The following is a 27,163-nucleotide window of genomic DNA, read 5'->3' as shown; positions in this document are numbered from 1 at the left end:
GTAGGACAGCACGGTAGCACAGTGGGTTAGCCCTGTTGCTTCATGGGGCCGAGGTCCCAGGGTAGGTGGATTTCCCACACTTAATTTGGAAAAAAAAATTGGGTACTCTAAATTTATAAAAAAACATTGCTCTTATCCAAGTTATGCATAGTTTGCCAGTCATGAGCCCATTCTCCTATTACATTAAGATTCACTTGAAGCAGTTGAACAACGTCTGCAGTCCTAAAGCTCAAATCGATCTGATTTGCAGATCATGGCTCCAATACCTGCATCCAAATCAATTTTTTAAGTAAGGAAGAGCAATGGTCACAACTTCAGTTTCTGTTGGACACCACTGCTGACCAGTCCCCAAACAGACCCACATCCTTTTTATTCATACTTGCCAGTTCGTATTCTAAATGAATAGATTATAAAATCAAGAAGTTATTATAAATCTCTACAATACTGGATCTACCTCAACTGGAATGTTGAGTGCAGTTCTGGGTATCCTTCCATCCGAGAAGGAATGTTAAGACATTCAAGCAGGTGCAGAAAAGATACTCATGAATGGTTCCAGGGATGAGGAGCTTCTATTCTTATTGATGGAAGCATGAGGTATGGTAATTGACAAAATAAACAATGAGGAAAACCAATTGGATCATTATCTGGAAAAGGAAATTTTGCAGGGCTACCATGAAAAGATGAATGACACTGTGAATTCCTTTTGCAGAGAATCAGCACAGACCGTCTTATGCTGTAATTTAGAGTACCCAATTTCTTTTTGCTAGATAATTTAATCCTCTAGAAAAATATCTGCTGGGTGGTGGAAAAAGAAATCCAGTTATTGAATAGGTCAAATTTATTGATGAAAATATATCAAACTTAATTTCCTACATCTCATTCAATACGTTATTCAATACTTGATAGAATGCTATTGTGATCAGTGAAGCAACGTATGCTCCCTCGCCCATCTCACTGAGCAATGCTGCAACATCGTCAGAATGCTTAAATTGTAAAGCAGACTGACTATTATGTTCTTTTTGTTGCTCATTGTGAATGCGTCTCTAATTCATTTTTCTCTCAGTCCGGAGGAAACGGTCTCGAACACGTCCGTACTTCAGAATATTCTTTATTGCGATCGGGGCCACTCTCTAGGTATTCCGGAGAACCACCTCGGAGAGTGCCAAAGTATTGCTCAAAACATCCCTTTTTTATATGTTTTTAAGGGTCTGTCTCTTACATTCACTTGAGCTTGCCCCCATTACAAAGCATAGATTTGTTATTGCAATAGTTCCAGTACATGATTTTACAGACTTTGAGGTTATCTATTGGCACATGAGTATGTAGCAGTCTTAGCTTAATTAGCACGTGTTAGCTATAGTTGCAAGCGGCTCCCACATTTCATATCCTGTCATCCGGCCATGCTCCTTATTTCTCAAGGCTGTTCGGCTTATAGTCATGAGTCGGCTCACGACTTCAAATATCAGCTCCCTTATCTGAGCAAGTTCATTCTCCTTCAATGGCTTCAATAACACATTCCTCTACTTGTGATTTTCCACTAATGTATCCCATATTCATTCTGGCTTGTTCTAGCTATTAACCCGTGCTTCACATTCTCAATATCATGTATTTCTATTTCCCTAGGGCTGTGGCTGCATACCTGCGTGCTTTGAGCCTGAGTCCTAATCATGCAGTTGTTCATGGAAACCTGGCTTGTGTCTATTACGAACAGGGGCTGATTGATTTGGCTATTGACACTTACAGAAGAGCCATTGAATTGCAACCTCATTTTCCAGATGCCTACTGTAACCTGGCTAATGCACTGAAGGAGAAGGGAAATGTAAGCATTTGAGTGAATTGACAGTGTTGAAGGAGAAGAGAAATATAAGGATTTGAGTGAATTGACAGTGTTGCAGCCTGTGTATTTATATATAAATAATTTTAACTGTCTGAATTTGTAATTTAAGAGGTATACAGTGTCCCTTATTCAACAGGAATGACTCCTGCCACTTGTATGAAGTGTGAAGTGAATGATGGTATGGAGATAACCTGGTGTTACTGAGCAGAAGTGGTTGAATGATTGTTGGGAAAGGAAGCATTCTGTTGTGTATTTGGAAAAGTAAATTATGTCGGTGAATGAGCACACAGAGAAACAATCCATTGGTCCACACAAAGCATTGCCACACACAAACTTGCTTTTGCTTCATGTGGGGGAAAGTGGCTGATTGTGTAATTAAGCAGTAGTTCGTTGCTGACCTGAGCGTTCTCTCCCGGATAGGTTGCTGAAGCAGAGGAATGTTACAACACAGCGCTGCGTCTCTGTCCCACACATGCAGACTCTCTCAACAACTTGGCTAACATCAAAAGGGAACAAGGGAACATTGAGGAGGCTGTGCGACTGTATCGGAAAGCTCTAGAAGTGAGTTAGCAATGAAAAACCACTGCAGCTGGAGACCTGGTCTTGTACTACTTAAAATGGTTACAGAATGATACTGACTTAAAAGAAATTTAATGAATGGTATTACATTTACATAATCCAAAGGTTTTTGTATGGACTATGCTTTGATTGACACTGGTACTTTATGGTTCGTTAATGTAGGAATTATAACAGTAAGTGAGTGCCAATAGACTTCAGCTATTAGTAATACACGACTGAACCTCATTTAATATTCACGCTAATCTTACAGTTTACATGACTAGCTAGGGATTCGAACATAATTTGGAGAACTTGGACTAATGTAGCAAACCATGTACCGACCTGACTAAGCCTATCAAAATCCACAGAAACTGGACATTAATCCAGGCCCTTGTCTGGTTCGAGAGGTAACTTTCTGTCCGAAACCCCATCCCCTTTGAAATGTGGAATGAAATGGTTGAAAACGCAGATTATTTGATAAAATCCAATTTCTGACTTTTTCTGGTGTTGATTTACTGAAGGTGTATTGCAATCTTTTCACCCCAGATGTGTAAACATTCTGCAAATTTTGCCCTTAATTTTTTAGTTCTTCCTGACCTGCATCTGCTTATAAGTCATAGAATATTGAAAAATATTTAAATGATACCAAGTTGTAAGTCTATTTTTGATGTTTTAGGTGTTTCCAGAATTTGCAGCTGCCCATTCAAACCTGGCCAGTGTACTGCAGCAGCAAGGAAAACTGCAGGAGGCATTAATGCACTATAAGGAGGCTATCAGGTAACTATCCACTTGCTTGCATGAGATGTCCTGCATAATGCATCAAATCGTATTCCTATTCCAACAGTCAACTAATTTTTTGAAGACATTTTGATGAGAACTTTGTTTCATTATAAATTCGCAGTTTTAATGACTACAAGAACATTGTGTTGGGTCAGTTTCAATTCACTGGTGAATTTTTATCCAACGTGTATGGCATTTTGTAGCAGAATAAATTATGGCATGGTGGTAAAATACTTTTTTCAATAAAAAGAACTGCATTGGGTCATGGGAGAGTTCTTGTCAGATTAGTTGGCTGCAGGAGAATAATTTGGCTTTGTTACTTTAAGGGTGGAAAAATTATATTTGGAATTGAATTTGAAAATAGTAACTTGTATCTATCTAACACCTTTAACAGAATGAAATGTCCCAAGGCATTATATAGGAGCATCATAAAACAAAGTATGACACCAAGCCATCAGAGATTTTTAATTCTGTGACCAAAAGCTTGGTCAAAGAGAGAGGTTTTAAGAAGGAAAGCAGATAGCGAGGCCAAGGAGTTGTAGGGAGAGAGTTCCAAAACTTGGCCCAAGTTTTCTGAAGGCACAGTGGAGCGATTGGTTGTGAATGCAACCGAAGCCAGAATTAGAGTGCAAATATCTTGGAGGTTTGTTGGTTGGAGGAGATTAGAGTTAGGGTGGGGCAAGGCCAAGGAAGGATTTGGAAATAAGCAAGATGTTGCTTGACCAGGAACAAGTGTAGGACAGTAAGTGCAGGGACGTTGGGAACAGGACTTGGTGCGATTTAGACTCTGGCAGCAGAGTTTTACAAACTTTAGGTTTATGTTATGAAGGGTAGTGTGCAGAGCAGGGAGGAGTGTGTTGGGATCGTCGAGTCTAGAGATGAAGGCATAAATGGGTTTCAGCAGCAGATGAGATGAGACATTGAAATTGGATGATGTTAGAGGTGGCAATAAGTGGTCCGTGTAATGGCACAAATAAGCGTTGGACTTTCATCTTGGGGTTAAATGTGCAACCAAGGTTGCAAATTGAGTGACTAAATCTCAGACAATTGCGAGGCAAAGGAGTTTGGATTCGGACCAAAAAACAATGCTTCAAGCATCTCTATAATGAAGGAAATTTCTGCTTGCCCAGTAAAGGATGTCGGATTAGCAATCTGATAATTCTGCAACAGTGGAGAAACCTGTTGTACATCTGCAGCATATGCATAAAAATCTTCAAAGACATTTTCTAAAATGTGGCGTATGGAGATATATTACAGTCTGATCAAGGTGGATGCTAATAATGTAAAAATGTGACCAAGAGATTCATTCCTTGGTGAAGAATCTTTCATCTCTGGGTCATCACTGTTTTGATTGGGTAATGTGATATATTGTTGGGCCCGATAAAAGTTATCGAAAATGAAAGTGAAATTGAGTGTAGAAATACAAGAGAACTTAATTTACTTTATTACCATCTTTAGCAGTGTGAATGTACGCATTGTTGATATGCTGAGGTTTTTTGCGGGATGCTTGCTGTTCTTTGTAGTATCAGAAATAGCTTTGTGTTAGAAAATCAGCTATTTGGCAGCTTTGTTCTGAATGCAGAGAATTTATCTCAGAAATTGGATAATTATTCCTTTTTGAAAGCATCACGTATCCTTGGACTTGTGTATTTTGTTTTAATATGTCGTATTTCAAATTTTCCCTTACTCGTTTGTCGTTGGAAGAATATTTTGGGTTGACTTGCAGGATGATTGCTGTTCACATCCTGTCTGATGTGGGCAGCACGGTAGCATAGTGGTTAGCACTGTTGCTTCACCGCGCCAGTGTCCCAGGTTCGATTCCCATTTGGGTCATTGTCTGTGCGGAGTCTGCACGTCCTCCCCATGTGTGCGTGGGTTTCCTCCGGGTGCTCCGGTTTCCTCCCACAGTCCAAAGATGTGCGGGTTAGGTGGATTGGCCATGCTAAATTGCCCGTAGTGTCCTAAAAAGTAAGGTTAAGGTGGGGGGGGTTGTTGGGTTACGGGTATAGGGTGGATACGTGGGTTTAAGTAGGGTGATCATTGCTCGGCACAACATCGAGGGCCGAAGGGCCTGTTCTGTGCTGTACTGTTCTATGTTCTATGTTCTAATCTGCAAGTTCTCCCTGTGTCTGCGTGGGTTTCCTGTGGGCGCTCTAGTTTCCTACCACAAGTCCCAAAAGATGTGCTTGTTAGGTGAATTGGACATTCTGAATTCTCCCTCAGTGTACCCGAACAGGAGTCGGAGTGTGGTGACTAGGGGATTTTCACAGTAACTTTATTGCAGTGCTAATGTAGCCTACTTGTGATAATAATGAAGATTATTATTATTATGTACGATTATCATCCTCTGTCAGAATCAGTCCAACATTTGCTGATGCCTACTCGAACATGGGGAACACACTTAAAGAAATGCAAGATGTTCAGGGTGCCTTGCAATGCTACACAAGAGCAATACAGATAAATCCTGCATTTGCTGATGCTCACAGCAATCTAGCCTCAATTCACAAGGTGAGGGTGATGTTTGAAGAATTTTTTAATTAATTTATTCTGACCTAATCTGTGCATTAGGGAAGTGATAGTCATGTGAATTCATGTGTGCAATTCATGATCAGTATTTAAGTAGTACGAGTCTTATTGATTATTCATGGATTGAAATTGTAATGTCATCCTGCAGCGATTGAAATAAAAATTGACTTGTCTTTCTGTTACAGGATTCCGGAAATATTCCAGAAGCCATTGCTTCCTATAGAACTGCCTTAAAGCTAAAACCAGACTTCCCAGATGCCTATTGTAATCTGGCTCACTGCTTGCAGGTAACTGATTATCTATGAATTGGTTGCAGTTGTTTCAGTGGACAAGAACTGTCTTTTTACACAAGCAGTAACTAGTTTTTCATACAGCTAACTCTATAAACATAACTTGCACTAAACAGAATGCCTCTGGGTTACATTTGATGCTGGAATTAATTATGCTGTAGAACTCTAATGCTCTTTTGTTTGGTTGTACAAAAGATGCATAGTGTTTACAGAAACAGACCATTTTGACAGTGGATCTGTAAAATATTCTCCATATGAGCCTCCTCCCACCCATTTTTATCAAACCCCATCAACATATCCTTTTGGTCCTTTCTGCTGTGCGTTTATCTAGCTTTCCTTTCCAACGTATTGATACCAGTTACCTTAACTACTCTAGTTGCTTCAACTACTTGCAGCAGCAAGTTCCACATTCTAACTACTTGTTTTATTGCCTACACTAGGATCAGATTAACATAAACACTACTGTGCATCTGGAAACTGGATCAGGAATAAGTTGTGCTGTACCAATCATAGTACATGCTCATAAGTTACTTTTTTTTTATAAATTTAGATTACCCAATTATTTTTTCCAATTAAGGGGCAATTTAGCGTGGCCAATCCACCTACTCTGCACATTTTTGGGTTGTGGGGGCGAAACCCACGCAGACACGGGGAGAATGTGCAAACTCCACACGGACAGTGACCCAGAGCCGGGATCGAACCTGGGACCTCAGCGCCGTGAGGCGGTTGTGCTAACCACTAGGCCATGCTGCCCTGCTCATAAGTAACTTAACTAACTTTTTAAATATAGTCCAGTTCTGATGTGGGATAAAAGGCAGAAAGGAAAATGTAAAAAAATAAATGACAGTATGTGGGGCTGTCGATTGGTGGTAACTGTCACCTTGCCCCTAAAAAAAAAAGTCTTGGTGCTATTCACGCGTTAGCTATTTAAAGAATAGGCAGTTTGTGATGGTCACATGCATGGGTTCACTTGAAATCAAAATGTCATTATGGATTATATCTACATATCAGATATAATTATGGATTATAATATTTAATCCAAAGATGTGCAGGTTAGATGAATTGGCCATGCTAAATTTCTGCTGTCCAACGGTTAGGTGAGGTTATTGGGGTAGAGTGGGGGGTTGTGCCTATGCAGGATGCTCTTTTGGAGGGTTGTTGTCGACTCGATTGGCCAACTGGCCTCTTTTCTTCACTACAGGCATTCTATACTCCAGAAAGCCAGCTGGTGAACGATAGAACTGGAGCCAATGATTATACACTTTTTTAAAACATATTACAAGCAATCGCTTTCTAACCCTAACAAAATGTGGAGGAACAGAATCACAAGACTGTTTTTAGTTTTAACAAAAAACATTTATTAAACATTAAAAAATTGGATTCTGATACAATACTCCTTTACTTCCCCTTGGTTTAACAATTAATCACATGTTTTATGATTAACACAGATTACAAAGTACATTTAAAAAAAAATAAAAATTTTTATTTAAATTTTTCAACAACAAATTTTCTCCCAACAATAAAATAAACAAGGTATAGAAATAAACAGAAAGAAGCCCCCCCCCCCCCCCCCCCCAATACAAAGCAATAAATTAATAACAATACAAAAACGTAGCAAACAAACCCCGCTTAACAGACCCCTAACCCCCCCCCCGGGTTGCTGCTGAGATTGACCACTCTCTACCCCTCCGCCAGAAAATCGAGAAAGGGCTGCCACCGCCGGAAGAGCCCTTGTACCGACCCCCTCAGGGCAAACTTGACCTTCTCCAGCCTGATGAACCCGGCCATGTCGTTAATCCAGGCTTCCGGACTCGGGGGCTTCGCGTCCCTCCACTGCAAAAGAATCCTACGCCGGGCTACTAGAGACGCAAAGGCCAAGGTACCGGCCTCTCTCGCCTCCTGCACTCCCGGCTCCGATGCTACCCCAAAGATCGCGGGCCTGGAACTGACCACCTTGGACAAGGTCCCCGCCACTCTCTGGGTCTTCCGCGCCCACACGAACCCCAGAATACTCTTATTAGCTCTGCTTAAAATAAAGCCTTCGGAATCAATATGGGGAGGCACTGGAAGAGAAACAAAAACCTCGGGATCATCTTAACTGACTGGACCCTATCCGCCAAAGAGAGTGGCAGCGCATCCCACCTCCTAAACTCCTCCTCCATCTGTTCCACCAGCCTCGAAAAGTTTAGCCTATGCAGGGCCCCCCAGCTCCTAGCTATCTGGACTCCAAGATATCTAAAGCTCCTCTCCGCCCTCTTCAACGGGAGCTCTCCTATCTCCCTCTCCTGGTCCCCCAGGTGCAGCACAAACAGCTCACTCTTCCCCACGTTGAGCTTGTAGCCCGAAAAATCCCCACGTATCCTCAACACCTCCGGCATCCCCCCCCCCCCCATCCACGATGTACAACAGTAAATCATCTGCGTACAGCGACAACCGAAAATCCTCCTCCCGATCGTCACCACACTCGCTACCGGGGAACTATACAGCAGCCTCACCCAGCTAATGAATCCCTCACCAAACCCAAACTTCCTCAGCATAGAACATAGAACAGTACAGCACAGAACAGGCCCTTCGGCCCTCAATGTTGTGCCGAGCCATGATCGCCCCACTCAAACCCACGTATCCACCCTATACCCGTAACCCAACAACCCCCCCCTTAACCTTACTTTTATTAGGACACTACGGGCAATTTAGCATGGCCAATCCACCTAACCCGCACATCTTTGGACTGTGGGAGGAAACCGGAGCACCCGGAGGAAACCCACGCACACAGGGGGAGGACGTGCAGACTCCACACAGACAGTGACCCAGCCGGGAATCGAACCTGGGACCCTGGAGCTGTGAAGCATTTATGCTAACCACCATGCTACCCTGCTGCCCCAAGCACTTCCCACAGGTAGCTCCACTCCACCCTGTCAAAAGCTTTCTCCGCATCCATCGATGCCACCATTTCTGCCCCCCTCATCCGCCGTCACCATCATCATGACATTAAGAAGCCGCCGCACATTGACATTCAGCTGCCTCCCCTTCACAAACCCCGTTTGATCTTCATGGCTAACCATCGGGATCACATCTTCCACCCTCCTGGACAGTATCTTAGCCAACAACTTTGCGTCCACGTTGAGGAGCGAGATCGGTCTGTAAGACCCACACTGGAGGGGGTCCTTATCCTGCTTCAGGATCTGTGAGATTATTGCTCTAGACATCGTCGGGAGCAAAACCCCCCACCCCACCCCCCTCGCCTCATTCAGGGTCCTCACTAGCAGCGGGCCCAGCAGGTCAAAGAACTTCTTATAAAACTCCACCGGGAACCCGTCAGGTCCCGGTGCTTTCCCTGTCTGCATGCTCCCCAGCGGGTCCATCAGCTCCTCCAACTCGATTGGGACCCCCAGACCCCCCACTCTTCCTCCACTCTTGGGAACTCCAGCTTATCCAGAAAGCGGTCCATCCCGCCCACTTCCCTAGGGGGCACTGACCGGCACAGTCCCTCGTAAAAGGATCTGAACACCCCATTAATGTCCCTACCACTCCGCACCAGGTTTCCTCCTGCATCTGTGAATCCCCCTATCTCTCTCGCTGCCTCCCGCTTCCGGAGCTGGTGGGCCAGCATCCGACTTAGCTTCTCCCCGTACTCGTATACCGCCCCCTGCGCCCTCCTCCACTGTGCCTCCGCCTTCCGGGTGGTCAGTATATCGAACTCCGCTTGGAGACTACGGCGCTTCCTCAAAAGCCCCTCTTCCGGGACATCCGCTTACCTCCTGTCCACCCTTACCATTTTTTCCACCAACCTGTCCCCCTCAACCCTCTTTCCCCCCCCCTCTCCCTGTGCGCCCGAATAGATATCAGCTCCCCTCAAACCACCGCCTTAAGTGCTTCCCAGACCACCCCAACTTGCACCTCCCCGTTGACATTAGCTTCCAAATACCCCTACGGACCCGCCCACATACTTCCTCCCCTGCCAGAAGCCCCACGTCTAACCTCCACAGCGGGCGCTGATCGTTCCCCTCCCCCAGCTCCAGGTCCACCGAATGCGGAGCATGGTCAGATATGACTATCGCCGAATACTCCGCCCCCGCCACTCTTGGGATTAGCGCCCTGCTGAGAACAAAAAAGTAAATCCGGGAATAAGCCTTGTGGACATGGGAGAAAAAGGAAAACTCCCTACCTCCCGGCCTCAAAAACCTCCAAGTGTCTACCCCTCCCATCTGATCCATGAACCCCCTCAGCACTGAGGCCGCCGCTGGCTTCTTGCCCGTCCTTGACCTCGAACGATCCAGAGCTGGATCCAACACAGTATTAAAATCCCCTCCCAAGATCAAGCTCCCCGTCTCCAGGTCTGGGATCCGGCTCAACATTCGCCGCATGAAGCCCGCATCATCCCAGTTGGGGACGTACACATTAACCAGAACCACCCGCTCACCATTACGTATCTACCTCCACTGTCCGCCACCACACTCGACACCACAAACGTCAAGCTCTTGCCAACTAAAATCGACACCCCTCGATTCTTCGCATCTAGCCCCGAGTGAAACACCTGCCCAACCCAGGCTTTTCTCAGCCTCACCTGATCCGCCACCTTAAGGTGCGTCTCCTGGAGCATAGCCACGTCCGCTCCCAGCCCCTTCAAATGCGCTAAGACCTGGGACCACTTCACCAGTCCATTCAGCCACCTCGCGTTCCATGTGACCAGCAGTATCTGGGGGGTCTTCCCCCTCCCTCTGCGCCGGTCAGCCATAGCTCTCCCTCGGCTCACCACGTCCCCCCCCAGCTGCGTAACCCCTTCCATCGTACTTCTGTAAGTCAGCCTACTCCTGCTGACCCCGGCTGCTCCCACCATCCCAACGACACCCCCCCCCCCCCCCCCCCCCCCCCCCCAGTGGCGAAGCAACACGACCACCATTCCCCCCTCCCAGTGCTGGCCCCGCCCACTGCTCCTCCAGCGTGGGAAAAAAACCCGCGCTTCCATCCCCCCCACCGACCCAACACAACACGCGGAAAAAAGACTGGCACATGACCAGCAGGACCGCGAACAGCTCCCCAGCCCTCTACCAGTGAAGAAACGAAAAAGCACCCAAATAAATAAATAACAGCCCCAAAAAGCAGAAAAGCAAAAAGGCATCATCAAACACAACCAATAAAAACGAAAGGATACCAAGGAGGACAAAGCCTCCGGACTGTGTACATCATTTCGTTCGAGTCCAGCTTCTCTGCCTGGACAAAGGCCCAGGCCTCCTCCGGAGAATCGAAGTAGAGCTGGTGATCCTTGTAAGTGACCCAGACGGCGGGCCGGCTGTAGCAGGCCAAACTTCACCCCCTTCCTGTGAAGCACTCCCTTCGCCTGATTGAAACCAGCCCTTCTCTTCGCCACCTCCGCGCTCCAGTCCTGATAGATCCTGATCTCTGCATTCTCCACTTGCTGCTCCTTTCCTTCTTCGCCCATCTCAGCACACACACTCACGGTCAACGAAGCGGGCTCGTTCGGCCTGGGCTTCCTCAACAGCACTCGATGGGCACCCTCCAGCTCCAAGGGTCCCTGGAACGACCCCGCGCCCATTAACGCGTTCAGCATCACAGCTACGTAGGCCCCCAAATCCGAACCTTCCAGCCCCTCCGGGAGGCCAAGAATCCGCAGGTTCTTCCGACGGGAGTGATTCTCCATCTTCTCCATCCTCGCTAGCCACTTCTTGTGGAGCGCCTCGTGCGACTCCACCTTCAACGCCAGGCCCAGGAGTTCGTCCTCGCTCTCCGAGGACTTTTGCCGTAGCTCCCTGATCTATTCACCCTGAGCCGTCTGAGTCGCCATGAGCTTGTCCAGTGAGGCCTTAAACGGTTCCAGCCTTCAGCTCTCTAAAGCAGCGTGAAGCGGCTCCTGTTGATCTTGCACCCACTGCTGCCACGCTGCCGGGTCCCCACCCGCCGCCAAATTGTTTTTTCTGCCTCTCACCTTTATCTGCTCCAAAGCCGATTTTTTTTGACCGCTCCGCTCCTGGTTCAGTCCATCCACTGGCAGATAAGCACAGTGGATGTGTTCCCACACGGGGAAAAGTCCAACCAGCACCGCTACGGGCCCTTAAAAGAGCCCAAAAGACCAAAAATAGCGGGAGCTACCGAATGTGCGGCTTAGCTCCGCATCACCGCAACCGGAAGTCTACAAAGTACATTTTAATCGACAATGATCTAATGAACTCGATGTCCCTTGTAACCACACCTGATGACTGGGCAAATAAGTATGCTCCACTCTGAATCCAAGTTAGTGTAGATTTCACCTTGGAGAATGCCCCTCCGATCATTGTCACGTGAGATGCGGCAATGTTAGGAGAGGGGTATTCCAAAGAACTAGATAGCGTTGTCGTCTCCTTGGTGGCAGGCCATGGGTTGGTCTCCAGCACTTCCTCCTCCCTGATGGTGCCCATAGGGCACTGTGGATCTCCAGGGGGATGAAGGGGCAGCTGGAGTGTACTCCAGAGGCCTCTGCCAGTCCAGGTGGCTCACCATTATTTGCACCGTGTTGACACCCTCGGCGACGGTCCTCAGTGACTAGGCCGTGTTCTGCAGTGGTTTGGCAAAGTCCACCTGCATCTGGAACATGTTCCTCATCGACTGGAACATGATGTCAAGGCTCTGCTATAGTTGTCACAGACTGAACCATACCTTGGATACCAGCAGCAAAGCGCAGACCTCGTGGTGTAGGTCTTCCACTGCGGTTGCCACCCTAGCAGTGTTGGCCTCTGCCACACATTATCAGCATCATCTCCTGTGCCAGTAGCCTTTGTGACTCCTCCAATCAGCTATGCACTCGCTGGAATGTCGCTGATACCTCCTGAATCGGTCAGCATTGTCCTAGCATCTGTGTCAGCTCTAGGATAATCCTATCCAGAGGCTCGGCATCTGACTGGGATTCAACCGAGTACTGGGAATCCAGCACACCTCTGACTGCTAACTCCCTTGGATGGTCCTGCCTCTGCCTATATGTGCATCGGCAACTGTGGTGCTCACCTGGTTGTGTCCCAGAAGTCAGTCCACCAATCCGTCAAAATGACGGTTCTCCCGAGGTTCTTGTTCCTCTTCCAGTGCTTGCCCATCTTTATCCCTAGGGCCTTTTTTAAAAGAGTGACCAGCAGCATCATGGGATTTGTTTGGGCGCATGGCACCCCAAGGGTGAAGAGGGTCTTCTTGGAGCGGAGTAGGGATGGGGGGGGGGGCTGGCGTTGCCCAACCTCTCGGGGTATTACTGGGCGGCCAACGTGTCGATGGTGCGTAAGTGGGTGATGGAGGGGGAGGGGGCAGCATGGAAACGGATGGAGAGAGCGTCCTGTGGGGATACAAGCCTGGGGGCCCTGGTAACGGCGCCGTGGCCGCTCCCTCCCACGAGGTATACCACGAGTCCGGTGGTGGCGGCTACCCTCAAGATTTGGGGGCAGTGGAGGCGACATAGGGGAGAAGTGGGGGGCTCGATGGAGGCTCCGTTAAGGGGGAACCATAGGTTCGTCCCGGGGAACATGGATGGGGGATTTCGGGGATGGTATAGAGCGGGCATTAGACAGCTGAAGGACCAGTTTATCGACGGAAGGTTTGCGAGCCTGGGGGAGTTGGAAGAGAAATTTGGGCTCCCGCCGGGAAACATGTTTAGATATCTGCAGGTAAAGGCATTTGCTAGACGGCAGGTGGAGGGATTCCCTGCGCTCCCCGCGAAGGGGGTGAGTGACAGGGTGCTCTCGGGGGTCTGGGTCGGGGAGGGGAAGATATCCGATATCTACAAGCTTATGCAGGAGAAGGAAGAGGCGTCAGTAGAGGAGCTGAAAACGAAGTGGGAGGGGGAACTGGGGGAACAGATCGAAGACGGGACATGGGCTGATGCCCTGGAGAGGGTAAATTCTTCCTCCTCGTGTGCGCGGCTTAGCCTCATCCAATTCAAGGTGCTGCATAGGGCCCACATGACTGGGACGAGGATGAATAGGTTCTTTGGGGGTGAAGATAGGTGTGCCAGGTGCTCGGGGAGTCCAGCGAACCATGCCCATATGTTCTGGGCATGCCCGGCATTGGAGGAGTTCTGGAAGGGGGTGGCGAGGACGGTGTCAAGGGTGGTGGGATCCAGGGTCAAGCCAGGATGGGGACTCGCGATCTTTGGGGTTGGGTTAGAGCCGGGAGTGCAGGAGGCGAAAGAGGCCGGTGTGCTGGCCTTTGCGTCCCTAGTAGCCCGGCGAAGGATTTTGCTACAGTGGAAGGACGCGAGGCCCCCAAGCGTGGAGACCTGGATCAATGACATGGCGGGCTTTATTAAGCTTGAGAAGGTTAAATTCGCCCTGAGAGGATCGGTGCAAGGGTTCTTTAAACGGTGGCAACCTTTCCTCGACTTTCTGGCTCAACGATAGGGTACTGGGACAGTAGCAGCAGCAACCCGGGGGGGGGGGGGGGGGGGGGCGTTGATTATGTTAGCTTATTTTATTTAAATTTGATTTATCTAATTTTAATTTATGGTTAAGTTCTCTTGTTTGGGGGGGGGGGGGGGGGGGGAATGTGATACATGTGATGTTACGGTATGGGGGGAATTGTGGGTGTTATGGGGCTGTTAGTTGCATATTACTGCTTTTTGCTATACTTTTTGTTATATTTTCTGCAAAAAATTCCAATAAAAAAATTAAAAAAAAAAAAAAAAGAAAAAAAAAAAAAGAAGTCAGTCCACTAGTATTACCACCGAGGTGTGTGTCTCTGCGCTGGTGGAAGGTGGGGTTGATAGCTGTGGCACCTTGATGGTGGTCTCTTGGGTGGGGAGGGGTTAACTACTCCAGATGGCCTGACCCCATCAGTTGGAGATTCTGTGAGATAATGGACACGTGGTCAGGAAGAGGGAAGGATAATTTTGTTTGATGTGAACTTGAGGCCATCTCGATTATGGGGTAGTGGCTCCTCACCCCTGTGATGCAAGCCAACCTCTTGCCGTTAAATACGGGCTACGATCTCACCAACGCGGCTGTCGAGAAACACCCTGCCAATTGCGCCCAAAATGACACTTTGAAATGTTTCCGTTACTTCGCGCCTGTTGAGTTTGTCTGCCAGCACCAGATCAAAATAATAAATTCAATAAAAGGAGATCTTGGGACATCAGCTCTGCATCAAAATCATCCTAAATTGAACACATCTGCTCCCCTAACCTTGATTTGAATTGAAAATACTTTGGAACAGAAGGTAAAGTGAACTGACTGCCAAAATAGTAAAATATCAGCGGTTAACATAACACCTTGTATAAAGTCTCGTAGCAGCATTTAAGTGAGAAAAAAGCTGGTCTCCAGAGTCAAGAATAGTAGGACAAAGGATCAAATTGATGACTGCTGAATTGCTCGATATTGGTTTATTAGAGAGGTTCTTTTTCTCGGCACTAGCTAAGATGGTGAGAGTGACCTTGCTTGTCTGCATTAATTTCATAATTCAGAATGTATATATCAGATTGTAATTAACTATAAAAATACACTTGTTCTTTGTCTCTAGATTGTATGTGATTGGACAGATTATGATGAGAGGATGAAGAAATTGGTCAGTATTGTAGCTGACCAACTGGAGAAAAATCGACTGCCATCTGTCCATCCACATCACAGCATGCTGTACCCATTGTCCCATGCCTTCCGTAAAGCTATTGCTGAGAGACATGGAAATCTCTGTCTTGACAAGGTAGCATATATTTACATAGTGTACAATATAATTTTGCATATCGCAGCTTGCCTTCGATCTCCTATATTGTAGAACTTTCTTCAGAACACCCCAAAGTGTCATCTTTGAAAGTGTCGAGTTTTCGTTTGTTCATTTTCCCCCATAACAATCTGCCGTTGCTCATATCTGTAACAGATATTCCAATATCTGTAATGTTCTAGATATTCCAATATCTGTAATGATAAGAAAGTTAGCATTAAGGTACTTTACCTGAATGCTCGTAGCATTTGTAACAAAGTAGACGAACTAATGGCACAGATCATCGTGAATGATTATGATGTGGTAGGCATCACAGAGATATGGCTGCAGGGGGTTCAGGACTGGCAGTTAAACATCCAAGGATATACAACCTATCGAAAAGACAGGGAGGTGGGCCGAGGGGGTGGGGTTGCCTTGTTAGTTAAGAACAAAATTAAATCTATGGCACTAAACGACATAGGGTCGGATGATGTGGAGTCTGTGTGGGTAGAATTGAGGAACCACAAAGGCAAAAAAACCATAATGGGAGTTATGTACAGACCTCCTAACAGTGGTCAGGACCAGGGGCGCAACATGTACCGGGAAATAGAAAAGGCATGTCAGAAAGGCAAGGTCACGGTGATCATGGGGGACTTCAATATGCAGGTGGATTGGGTAAATAACGTAGCCAGTGGATCCAAAGAAAAGGAATTCATGGAATGCTTACAAGATGGCTTTTTGGAACAGCTTGTCATGGAGCCCACAAGGGAGCAGGCTATTCTGGACCTAGTGCTATGTAACGAACCAGACTTTATAAAAGATCTTAAAGTAAGGGAACACTTAGGAAGCAGCGATCATAATATGGTTGAGTTCAGTCTGCAGTTTGAAAGAGAGAAGGCAAAATCGGATGTAATGGTGTTACAGTTAAATAAAGGTAATTACGAGGGCATGAGAGAGGAACTGGCGAAAATCGACTGGAAGCAGACCCTAGTGGGGAAGACAGCAGAGCAAAAATGGCAGGAGTTTGTATGCATAATTGAGGACACGGTACAGAGGTTCATCCCCAAGAAAAGAAAGATTATCCGGGCGGGATTAGACAGCCATGGCTGACGAAGGAGGTCAGGAAATGTATCAAAGAAAAAGAGAGATCCTATAAAGTGGCCAAAAGCACTGGGAAATCAGAAGATTGGGAAGGCTACAAAAACAAACAGAGGTTAACAAAGAGACAAATAAGGAAGGAGAGGATCAAATATGAAGGCAGGCTAGCCAGTAATATAAGAAATGATAGTAAAAGTTTCTTTCAATACATAAGAAACAAACGACAGGCCAAAGTAGACATTGGGCCAATTCAAACTGATTCCGGAAGGCTAGTGATGGGAGACGAGGAAATGGCTGGAGAACTTAATAAGTACTTTGTGTCTGTCTTCACAGTGGAAGACATGAGTAATATCCCAAAAATTATAGAGGGTCAGGGGGCTGAGTTGAGTATGGTTGCCATTACAAAAGAGATGGTGCTAAAAAAGCTAAAAGGTCTTAAAATTGACAAATCTCCCGGCCCCGATGAGCTACACCCTAGAGTTCTGAGGGAGGTGGCTGAAGAAATAGCGGAAGCGTTGGTTGAGATCTTTCAAAAATCACTGGAGTCAGGGAAAGTCCCGGACGATTGGAAGATCGCTGTTGTAACCCCCTTGTTCAAGAAAGGATCAAGACAAAAGATGGAAAATTATAGGCCAATTAGCCTAACCTAGGTTGTTGGTAAAATTCTAGAATCGATTGTTAAGGATGAGATTTCTAAATTCTTGGAAGAGCAGGGTCGGATTAGAACAAGTCAACATGGATTTAGTAAGGGGAGGTCGTGCCTGACGAACCTGTTACAATTCTTTGAGGAGGTGACAAGTAGGTTAGACCAGGGAAACCCAGTGGATGTGGTCTATCTGGATTTCCAAAAGGCCTTTGATAAGGTGCCACACAGGAGGCTGCTGAGTAAGGTGAGGGCCCATGGTGTTCGAGGTGAGCTACTGGCATGGGTTGAAGATTGGCTGTCTGACAGAAGGCAGAGAGTTGGGATAAAAGGTTCTTTTTCGGAATGGCAGCCGGTGACCAGCGGTGTCCCACAGGGTTCAGTGTTGGGGCCACAGCTGTTCACCATATATATTAATGATCTGGATGAAGGGACTGGGGGCATTCTAGCGAAGTTTGCCGATGATACGAAGTTAGGTCAGGCAGGTAGTGCTGAGGAAGTGGGGAGGCTGCAGAAGGATCTAGACAGTTTGGGAGAGTGGTGCAGGAAATGGCTGATGCAATTCAACGTGAGAAAATGTGAGGTCTTGCACTTTGGAAAAAAGAATCCAAGCATAGACTACTTTCTAAACGGTGAGAAAATTCATAATGCCAAAGTACAAAGGGATCTGGGAGTGCTAGTCGAGGATTCCCTAAAGGTAAACATGCAGGTTGAATCTGTGATTAAGAAAGCGAATGCAATGTTGTCATTTATCTCAAGAGGGTTGGAATATAAAAGCAGCGATGTGCTACTGAGCCTTTTATAAGGCTCTGGTTAGGCCCCATTTGGAGTACTGTGTCCAGTTTTGGGCCCCACATCTCGGGAAGGACATACTGGCACTGGAGCGTGTCCAGCGGAGATTCACACGGATGATCCCTGGAATGGCGGGTCTAACATATGAACGGCTGAGGATCCTGGGATTGTATTCATTGGAGTTTAGAAGGTTAAGGGGCGATCTAATAGAAACTTACAAGATAATACATGGCTTAGAAAGGGTGGACGCAAAGAAGCTGTTTCCGTTAGGCGAGGAGACGAGGACCCGTGGGCACAGCCTTAGAATTAGAGGGGGTAAATTCAGAACAGAAATGCGGAGACATTTCTTCAGCCAGAGAGTGGTGGGCCTGTGGAATTCATTGCCGCGGAGTACAGTGGAGGCCGGGACGCTAAATGGCTTCAAGGCAGAGATAGATAAATTCTTGATGTCGCGAGGAATTAAGGGCTACGGGGAGAATGCTGGTAGGTGGAGTTGAAATGCTCATCAGCCATGATTGAATGGCGGAGTGGACTCGATGGGCCGAATGGCCTTACTTCCACTCCTATGTCTTATGGTCTTAAGTATCAGGTGGCTCCTGGGGTACTAATGTCTCAAGCATTTGTTGCCTCAAGCCACTGCAGTTAATGCAGTCACAATAAGGTGGTCAGGTTGCCAAGAATTTGTATAGGTGATTTTGTATAGGTGATATAACGTTCTACTTTATACAGTGAAGTGTATTTGTTTGATTTTTTTACTCCTTTTTAAATAAACATTTGCACTTCATTTTTAAAATCCTTGTTACTTAACTAGGGCAGCACTGGCACAACTGTATAGCACTGTGGCTTCACAGTGCCAGGTTAGATCCCCCGCTGGGTCACTGTCTGTGCGGAGTCTGCACGTTCTCCCTTTATCTGCGTGGGTTTCCTTCGGGTGCTCCGGTTTCCTCCCACCGTCCAAAGACGTGCAGTTAGGTGGATTAACCATGTTAAAGTGCCCTCGGTGTCCAAAAAGGTTAGATGGGGTAATTGGGTTACGGGGATAGGGTGGAAGTGAGGGCTTAATTGGGTTGATGCAGACTCGATGGGATGAATGGCCTCCTTCTGCACGGTATGTTCTAAGTCTAGATGGTGAATTTGTTGACGTGTCAAATTAATTTTTATGTATCAAGCTGCATTTATCTTTTTGGTGGAAGTTTTCTGGCAGTGATAGAAATTTCTTTCATAAACTTGGTCGAAGGGTGTAGTTTTGGGAACCATTAATAAAAGGACACAGAAGGTACTTGTTTGCAGTACCAATGGTGGTGGTGCTCCACTTAAGAGACTGGGTTGGTTTGTTATTTTACGAACTTTATACTTTCTCCTAAATAATGAAAGTAACATTGCAAATAGGAGAAGGAATTGGTCACGCATCCCCTTGTCCTGACCTGGCATTTAATATGATTTATGGCTGACTCTTGACCTCAGCTCCACTTGATAGACATATTCTTCGATTCCCTCTGAATCTGCAAGAATCATAAATTCACCCAGTAACATTGGACGTCACCTTTAAAAGGTGAAGACCGGATGAGGCATCACTGACTGTAGGGAACCTATACATAGATGGCGGGATAGCGAATTTGGAGGAACTGACGGACATGCTGCAGCTCCCAAAAGAGAACGAGGTTTCCTCCCACGTCCCGAATGACATGCTTGTTGGGTGAATTGGATATTCTGAATTCTCCCTCGGTGTACCCAAACAGGTACCGTAGTGTGACGACTAGGGGATGTTCCCAATAATTTAATTGCAGTGTTAATGTAGGCCTACTTGTGACTAATAAAGATTATTATAAAGGAGGGGACTGAAGCTGATGAGAGGGAGAAGGAGAGGCCAGCCAGGGACCTAAGGGCACCCGGGCGGGGGGGGGGGGGGGGGAGAAGAGAGAACCCAGAGTGGCAACAACAGAAACAAGAGGGTGCGCCTGGGAGACCTTGGTACCTTTTAATACCCTTGGAACCACCAATTACTGTCGGCCGAATGCTAACAGGCCTCAAATCTGCAAATATATTACCTGCGTATGTATACTGGATCAGTTTATTTCCCTGTTCTCGTTTTTGGTTTCTCTTGTACTGTGGATCTTTTGTTCTCTTTTGTTTATTATTTAAATCTTTATTCAGCAATGTTGTTTCAAGTTAAATGCAAAAACTAATAAAAACATATTTCCAAAAAAAAGTTCTCTAGTGCTTTACCTTTAAGTATTACTTAAGTTTCATACACTTTAGACCCTTGGTTCCCTGCTATTTTACTATGATGGCGGACAGTATTTGTTTAATGATTCTGCTATTTCCTTTTTTCCTCCATTATAATTTCTCCTATCTTTGCATCGAGGCACCCATCTTTTATTTACAAGCTTCCCTTTGACACCTTGTATAAACTCTGACAATCTGTTCTGGTATTTCTGGCTAGTTTCTGTTCATACTATTTTAATTTTCATCCATTAATTATTTTGATAATCCAGTACTGGGGCTGGTTTAGCTCACTGGGCTAAATCGCTGGCTTTTAAAGCAGGCCAGCAGCAGGTTCAATTCCCGTACCAGCCTCCCCGGACAGGCGCCAAAATGTGGCGACTAGGGGCTTTTCACAGTAACTTCATTGAAGCCTACTCGTGACAATAAGCGATTTTCAAGGGGCAGCACGGTGGTACAATGGTTAGCATTGCTGCCTACGGCGCTGAGGACCCGGGTTCGAATCCCGGCCCTGGGTCTCTGTCCGTGTGGAGTTTGCACGTTCTCCCCGTGTCTGCGTGGGTTTCACCCCCACAACCCAAAGATGTGCAGGGTAGGTGGATTGGCCACGCTAAATTGCCCCTTAATTGGAAAAAAATAAAATAAAAATAAGCGATTTTCATACTTATAACTTCCCTATATTACTCCTTGGCACTATTTTGAACCTCCTACTATAATACCATCCTTCACTTCAGTCAGCAAGTTTGTCTTTTTTCTTATCGCGATTTTGTGTACATATGGAATGTAGATATATTTAAAATTGCAAATATATTTCTTCAAATGATCACCCTTAAAAAAAGGCTGCTATCTGCTATCATACCTTTGAATCTAATTTCCCAATCTATCTTGGCCAATCTGGCTCTTAAACTTCAGTAATTGGCTCCGTTTAAATTCAGAACTTTAGTTTTGGACATGTGTACATCACTCTCCGAATTTATCATAATCTGATCACTCTTTGCCAGAGTATTCCTTGCAATGCGATTCCTAGTTAACCCTGACATCCTACACAAAAAGTAATCTGAGTTAGCTTCTTCCATCGTTGATCACAAATGCGTTCCATTAACTTGTCCTCCAAGCTATGTTTTCCAATTTGATTTGTCCAGTCTACGTGAAGATTAAAGTTATCTCTGATTATTCCATTTTCTTTATTACAAGCTCTTATTTCTTGATTAAGAGCTGCAAGTGGTATATCCACACTAATATTAATTATTTACATGATTAGGCTTTGTTTGGATTGGATTTGTTTATTGTCACGTGTACCCAGATACAGTGAAAAGTATTGTTCTGCGCACAGCTCAGACAGATCGTTCCATACATGAAAAGAAAATACATAATGGGGCAAACATAAAATACACAATGTAAAAACATAGACACAGGCATTACTTGGTAGAGAAGATGTGTGAAGAGATCAGATCAGTCCATAAGAGAGTTGTTTAGGAGTCTGGTAACAGCGGAGAAGAAGCTGTTTTTGAATCTGTTAATGCGTGTTCTCAGACTTTTGTATCTCCTGCCTGATGGAAGAAGTTGGACGAATGAGTAAGCTGGGTGGGAGGAGTCTTTGATTATGCTGCCTGCTTTCCCAAGCCGAGGGAGGCGTAGACAGAGTCAATGGATGGGAGGCGGGTTCTTATGATAGACTGGGTGGTGTTCAGGACTCTAGTTTCATCCGGTCTTGGGCCGCGCTGTTGCCATACCAGGCTGTGACGCAGCCAGATAGGATGCTTTCTTTCGTGCATCTGTAAAAGTTGGTAAGAGTTAATGTGGACATGCCGAATTTCCATAGTTTCCTGAGGAGGTATAGGCGTTTTCTTGGTCGTAGCATCTACATGGGTACACCAGGACAGTTGGTGATGTGCACACCTAGGAATTTGAAGCTGTCGCCATCTGCACCTCGGCCCCGTTGATGCAGACAGGGGGGGTGTACAATACTTTACTTCCTGAAGTCGATGACCAGTTGTTGACGGTGTGGGAGAGATTGTTGTCGGTGCACCACTCCTCTAGGTTCACTATTTCCCTCCTGTATTCTGACTCAGTACTGTTTGAGATCCAACCGACTACAGTAGTGTCGTCAGCAAACTTGTAGGTGGAGTTGGAACCAAATGTTGCCGCCACAGACGCGTGTGTACAGGGAGTATACTAGGGGGCTAAATACACAGCCTTGCAGGGCCTCGGTATTTAAGATTATCACGTAGGAGGTGTTGTTTATCCTTACTGATTGTGGTCTTTGGGTCACCTAAGTCGAGGATCCAGTTGCAGAGTGAGGAGGCAAGTTTTGGAGCTTTCATATGAGCTTGGCTGGTGTTGAAGGTGGAGCTGTGGTCAATAAATAGTAGTCTGATGTAGGAGTCCTTGATGAGTTCTATTGGTTAGATGTTGGAATGAAAAGCTGCCTACTGGAGGTCATAAACAGGTCTTCCAAGGGGCTGCATTTAGGCTTAGATCTGGAGAAATGTGAGGAGCTGATTAACATTTGTACCTACCTTCCAGAATCGTCCCCATCCCACACACGTGCGCACACGAACACTGGTAATATTTACGGTTTTTCTCTGCAGATTAATGTGCTTCACAAGCCACCGTATGAACATCCAAAAGACTTGAAAGCTAGTAATGGACGTCTGAAAATTGGTTTTGTGAGTTCAGATTTTGGGAACCACCCCACCTCTCACCTGATGCAGTCGATTCCTGGGATGCACAATTCTGAAACATTTGAGGTAACTAGAAGTAATTCATATTTCTTTTGTTTAAATTCTGGAACTAAAAGCTTTTTAGTTAAGTGCTGGTAGTGTGGCCTCTGACCTTTTTTTGTCATCTGGATTGTGAAATTCTTTTGTACCCTTGCACAGTTGTTTGAACGATATGGAATTGAATTTCAAGTGCAACAGCCATGTGTGAGACTCAGCGAGCCATGTGAGAGAGTATGATTTAATTAAACCTCCAACCAGAGAAGCAAATGTGTCTTCATTGATATAGCTTTATTTTAAGACTTGTTTTGTCTTCAGAAATATGGTTAATTTGTCAATATACCTAATGATCAAGAGGAAGTTTAAATGCTTGTCCATAAAAGGGAAGTTTTATCTACTTGATTATCTTTTATGGTTTCAGGGTATCTAGTCCTTTCATATGCCACCCTGTTACAATCCCTGTTGATGTTACTGCTGGACATGTTAGGTCCCAGAGGAGAACCTGGTTTGATGGATCCTAACTGCATTTCTTAAAAATAGAAATGATGGATGGTAGTTCTTGAGTAGATTCATGGGACTGCTGATTAACTTTTAACTAAGGAATGAAATGTTTATTAAATGAAAAATTATAATGGCGCTTTCACTCAAAAGCTTTCAAGAATCCACCTTCAGCATTTCAATTTCTCCTCTAGTTCCTTTCTCCTGGATCACTACAGGGGTTCAAGATTCACCATTCATGAATATTTTTGTGACTTAATGACAGTCGTGAAATTTGATTTTGGGGACTGGCAAAGGGAACAGCTGAAAAATGGGGCTGGAATGGAAGGCTATCATGGTAGATTGAATTTTAATGGCATGAATCTTGGAGAGGTGGATAAGCCTGTACCAAAATCAATTTATTTTAAACCTCTCTTTATTTCTGTAATTTTTTCTCCCAATAATGCTAATGATAAAATGTAACAATTTAGTGTTTTAATTTAAAGTCATTATTTGGCCTCTGTTGGATCCATAACACCAATTCACTTGAGAACAATTGCTCATATCTTCCGCCCAATAATTTTCAGCTACTTCATCAATGACCATCCCTCCAACATATGATCAGAAGTGGGGATATTCACTGATGATACACAATGCTCATTGCCATTTGCGATTGCCCCGGTACTGAAGCAGTCCATGTTGAAGTGCGGCAATACCTGGACAATATTGGCTTGGGCTGACAAGTGGCAAGTAACTGTTGCACCACACATATGTCAGAAATGACCATCTCCCAACAAGAGCGAATCTAACCATGCCCTACTGACCAGAAAATGAATTGGCTGACCATATAAATGCTGTGGCTATAAGAGCAAAGCGACTGGGAATTATGTAGGGAGTAACTCCTCCTGACTTCCCAAAGCCATCTCTACCATCTGCAAAGCACAGTCAGGATGGAATATTTTCTACTTGCGTGGATAGGTGCAGCTCCAATATTCAAGAAGTTTTGACATCATCCAGGGCACAACAGCCCGCTTGATTGGTATCCCATTCACCACCTTCGACATTCAATCCCTCCACCACCGATGTACACACTGTTCAGTTTACAAGGTGCACTGCAGCTACTTTCTAAGCTCCTTCGATGGCATCTTCCACACCTGTGACCGTTATCACCTAGAAAAACAAGGGCAGCAGGTTCACAGGAAACCACAACCCTCAAGTTCCCTTCTAAGCCCTAAATCAACCTGACTTTGAACTATATCATCATTCCTTCACTGGGTCGGAATCTTGGAAATCTCTTCCTAACAGCACTGTGGATATACCTACACCACATGGACCACAGCGATTCAAGGAGACTGCTCACCACTACATGTTCAAGGGCAATTATGGGTGGACAATAAATGCTGACCTTGCCAGTGAGGCCCATAGCCCCGAATTAATATTTACTAGTTTGACTGCTTTTATCATAAACTAAGATCTAACTTTTTTAAGAATAAAAATTATTTTATGGGTTTTGTAATAGTCTTCACCAGAGCGTGGTAAATTACCACAGGATTTGAATAAATTGAGCTTCATTTTGCATTTCTCTATGGTGATGAATGAAAAGCCTATCTGCTTAATTTGTAAATAATAAGCAGCTAGGTGAAGACAATGTAAAGCTAACGATAGTGATAAATACATTGTTATGTAAAGTTAAATCGGTACTTATGTCGGTACTGATGTTTTATGGCAGCTACTATTGTTCATTCTCGCCCTATAATTTCTTCTGTTAAGATGTGCTTTGTGATTGCCTATGCAATAGCTGCATCATCAGAACCATTTTCTGAGGGTTTGTACTCATTGTGAAACTTTCAAAATAGTGGTGGACGAAAGCCATAGGTGTGCCGGGTCCTCGAGATTAATTCAAACTACTTTTATGAATAATGGTCAGCAGCAGGGCAACCTGTGTGACTTGGGGATTAAATGTCGGCATTGTATATTTCAAGTAAATCCGTTAATAGTGTGGATGAAAATGAAGGAGAGCAGAGTGCTGGCAGAATTAGCCCTCGGTAATACAGAGCTGGAAGGAGCACCATTGCTCCCACTGGCTCTACAGAAATAATTTTTAAACTTTCCCTATGATTTCTTCAGCCTCCATATTGATATATATTGTGCCAGCTTCAGCTGAAAATTGGAAGCACACCAATTTTTATTCTAATGTGTCCCAATAGTTAATGTGGCTTAATCAGGGTTTCTGGTCAGGTCCAGCGTTTAAAATTAGATTGACACCCTTGCTCATGTGAAATTGAAACTAAACATGACATTTATGCCAGCAACTTAATGTAGCATTTTATTCGGTGTATATCAAATTATTGTGTTTCACCTATTGTCTGGCAGGTTTTTTGCTATGCATTGAGTTCTGATGATGGCACTAATTTTCGTGTGAAGGTGGTTGCTGAAGCTAATCATTTTGTGGACCTATCCCAGGTAAGAGCAAGTGGCATGTACATTTCGGGCACAATAAACATTGATCGAGAATTTGTACACCATGTAATTCCATCATAGTGTATTTCTTATGGCCTAGATTGCGATCTGTGTAGTTTTAGTCCAGGCTTTAATTTGTAGCCCACGAAAGGCAAGCTCAGTATAACAGCATTACCTTTTAATGCCTTTGGAGCTCAAAACAGGACCAAAGAACAAATGGTCCAGCTGTTATCCTTTTCCCTTTTTTCACTTTGGGCTCATTAAATTCCTTTCCGAAAATCTATCTTGTGATCAAGGAGTAGAGTGGATGTTAGTATATTTGTTTTTGCTTTTGTCCCTGTTATTTTCACTTCAGTAGTGGGTTGGAGATTTAACTCTGCTGTCTGTCAAACTAGTGGCACTTGTTTTTATTGTGACCGAGTCAGATTTTGTTTTTATTGTATAGACTCTCAGAATTTTAAAATATTTTCGACAATAAACAGGTTGCAGAATTTGATGCTTTCCCCAGGGATGAGAGGGCTCAGGGTGGAGAGCCTGTCAACTTCACCTCTCCTAATTATGGGGTGGAAATAGTGCAGCAATCCAGATGTTTCTGTCAGTGAGACTGCACTCTTCCTGCATAGACTGCATGCAGAGGTTCCTTTGCAATCATGATTTGATGAGAACTTCCACTTCAGTGCTGTGCTATTCGTGTCTCTGTAAAAATCCTTAAAGTTTTCACCTGGTTGAATAAGATGTAACTGATTTTTTTTAATGGTGTTCTAACTTCATAATTTCTTATAAATACACTACTGTAAAATGATGATAAATGATTTTAAATTCCTAATTTATTGTGTGTACATGCTTTCTGATGTGTTTGCTGATCTCACTGCTGTTGCATGTCAAGATATCCCCTTGATTTGGTGCCAAATTTAAAATGCCACCTCGAGCATAAAATGATGCCATAAAGATTGCTGTGTCTTTGTGAGCAGCTTTCTTGAGTCAGCGGTGAATATATTTGATTTGTTGAGAATGGCACAATCTGGGCTAATGACTTCTATTCACTGCTTATTAGTACTCCCTACATTTAACTGTACAGTTATTGTGTTGTGCAATT

The 27,163-nt window shown here is 45.0% G+C and overlaps 1 protein-coding gene across 2 annotated transcripts in view; it reads left to right on the top strand.

Annotated features, from left to right (window-relative positions):
- The window catches only part of LOC119951137 (UDP-N-acetylglucosamine--peptide N-acetylglucosaminyltransferase 110 kDa subunit), a 125,813-nt gene that overhangs the window by 40,070 nt on the left and 58,580 nt on the right, over positions 1-27,163 (top strand). For both annotated transcript variants that reach the window (XM_038774141.1, XM_038774140.1), the window contains exons 7-14: positions 1,624-1,819; positions 2,258-2,398; positions 3,072-3,172; positions 5,530-5,683; positions 5,887-5,988; positions 15,478-15,657; positions 23,002-23,160; positions 25,981-26,070. In XM_038774141.1, the coding sequence (XP_038630069.1) occupies positions 1,624-1,819; positions 2,258-2,398; positions 3,072-3,172; positions 5,530-5,683; positions 5,887-5,988; positions 15,478-15,657; positions 23,002-23,160; positions 25,981-26,070 (1,123 nt within the window). The remainder of the gene's footprint in view (positions 1-1,623; positions 1,820-2,257; positions 2,399-3,071; positions 3,173-5,529; positions 5,684-5,886; positions 5,989-15,477; positions 15,658-23,001; positions 23,161-25,980; positions 26,071-27,163) is intronic.

Source organism: Scyliorhinus canicula, chromosome 17 (assembly GCF_902713615.1).
Source record: "Scyliorhinus canicula chromosome 17, sScyCan1.1, whole genome shotgun sequence".
In the NCBI taxonomy this organism is placed as follows: domain Eukaryota; kingdom Metazoa; phylum Chordata; class Chondrichthyes; order Carcharhiniformes; family Scyliorhinidae; genus Scyliorhinus; species Scyliorhinus canicula.
Note: the sequence above shows the minus strand (reverse complement) of the source record. Positions and strands in the feature narration are given on the sequence as shown.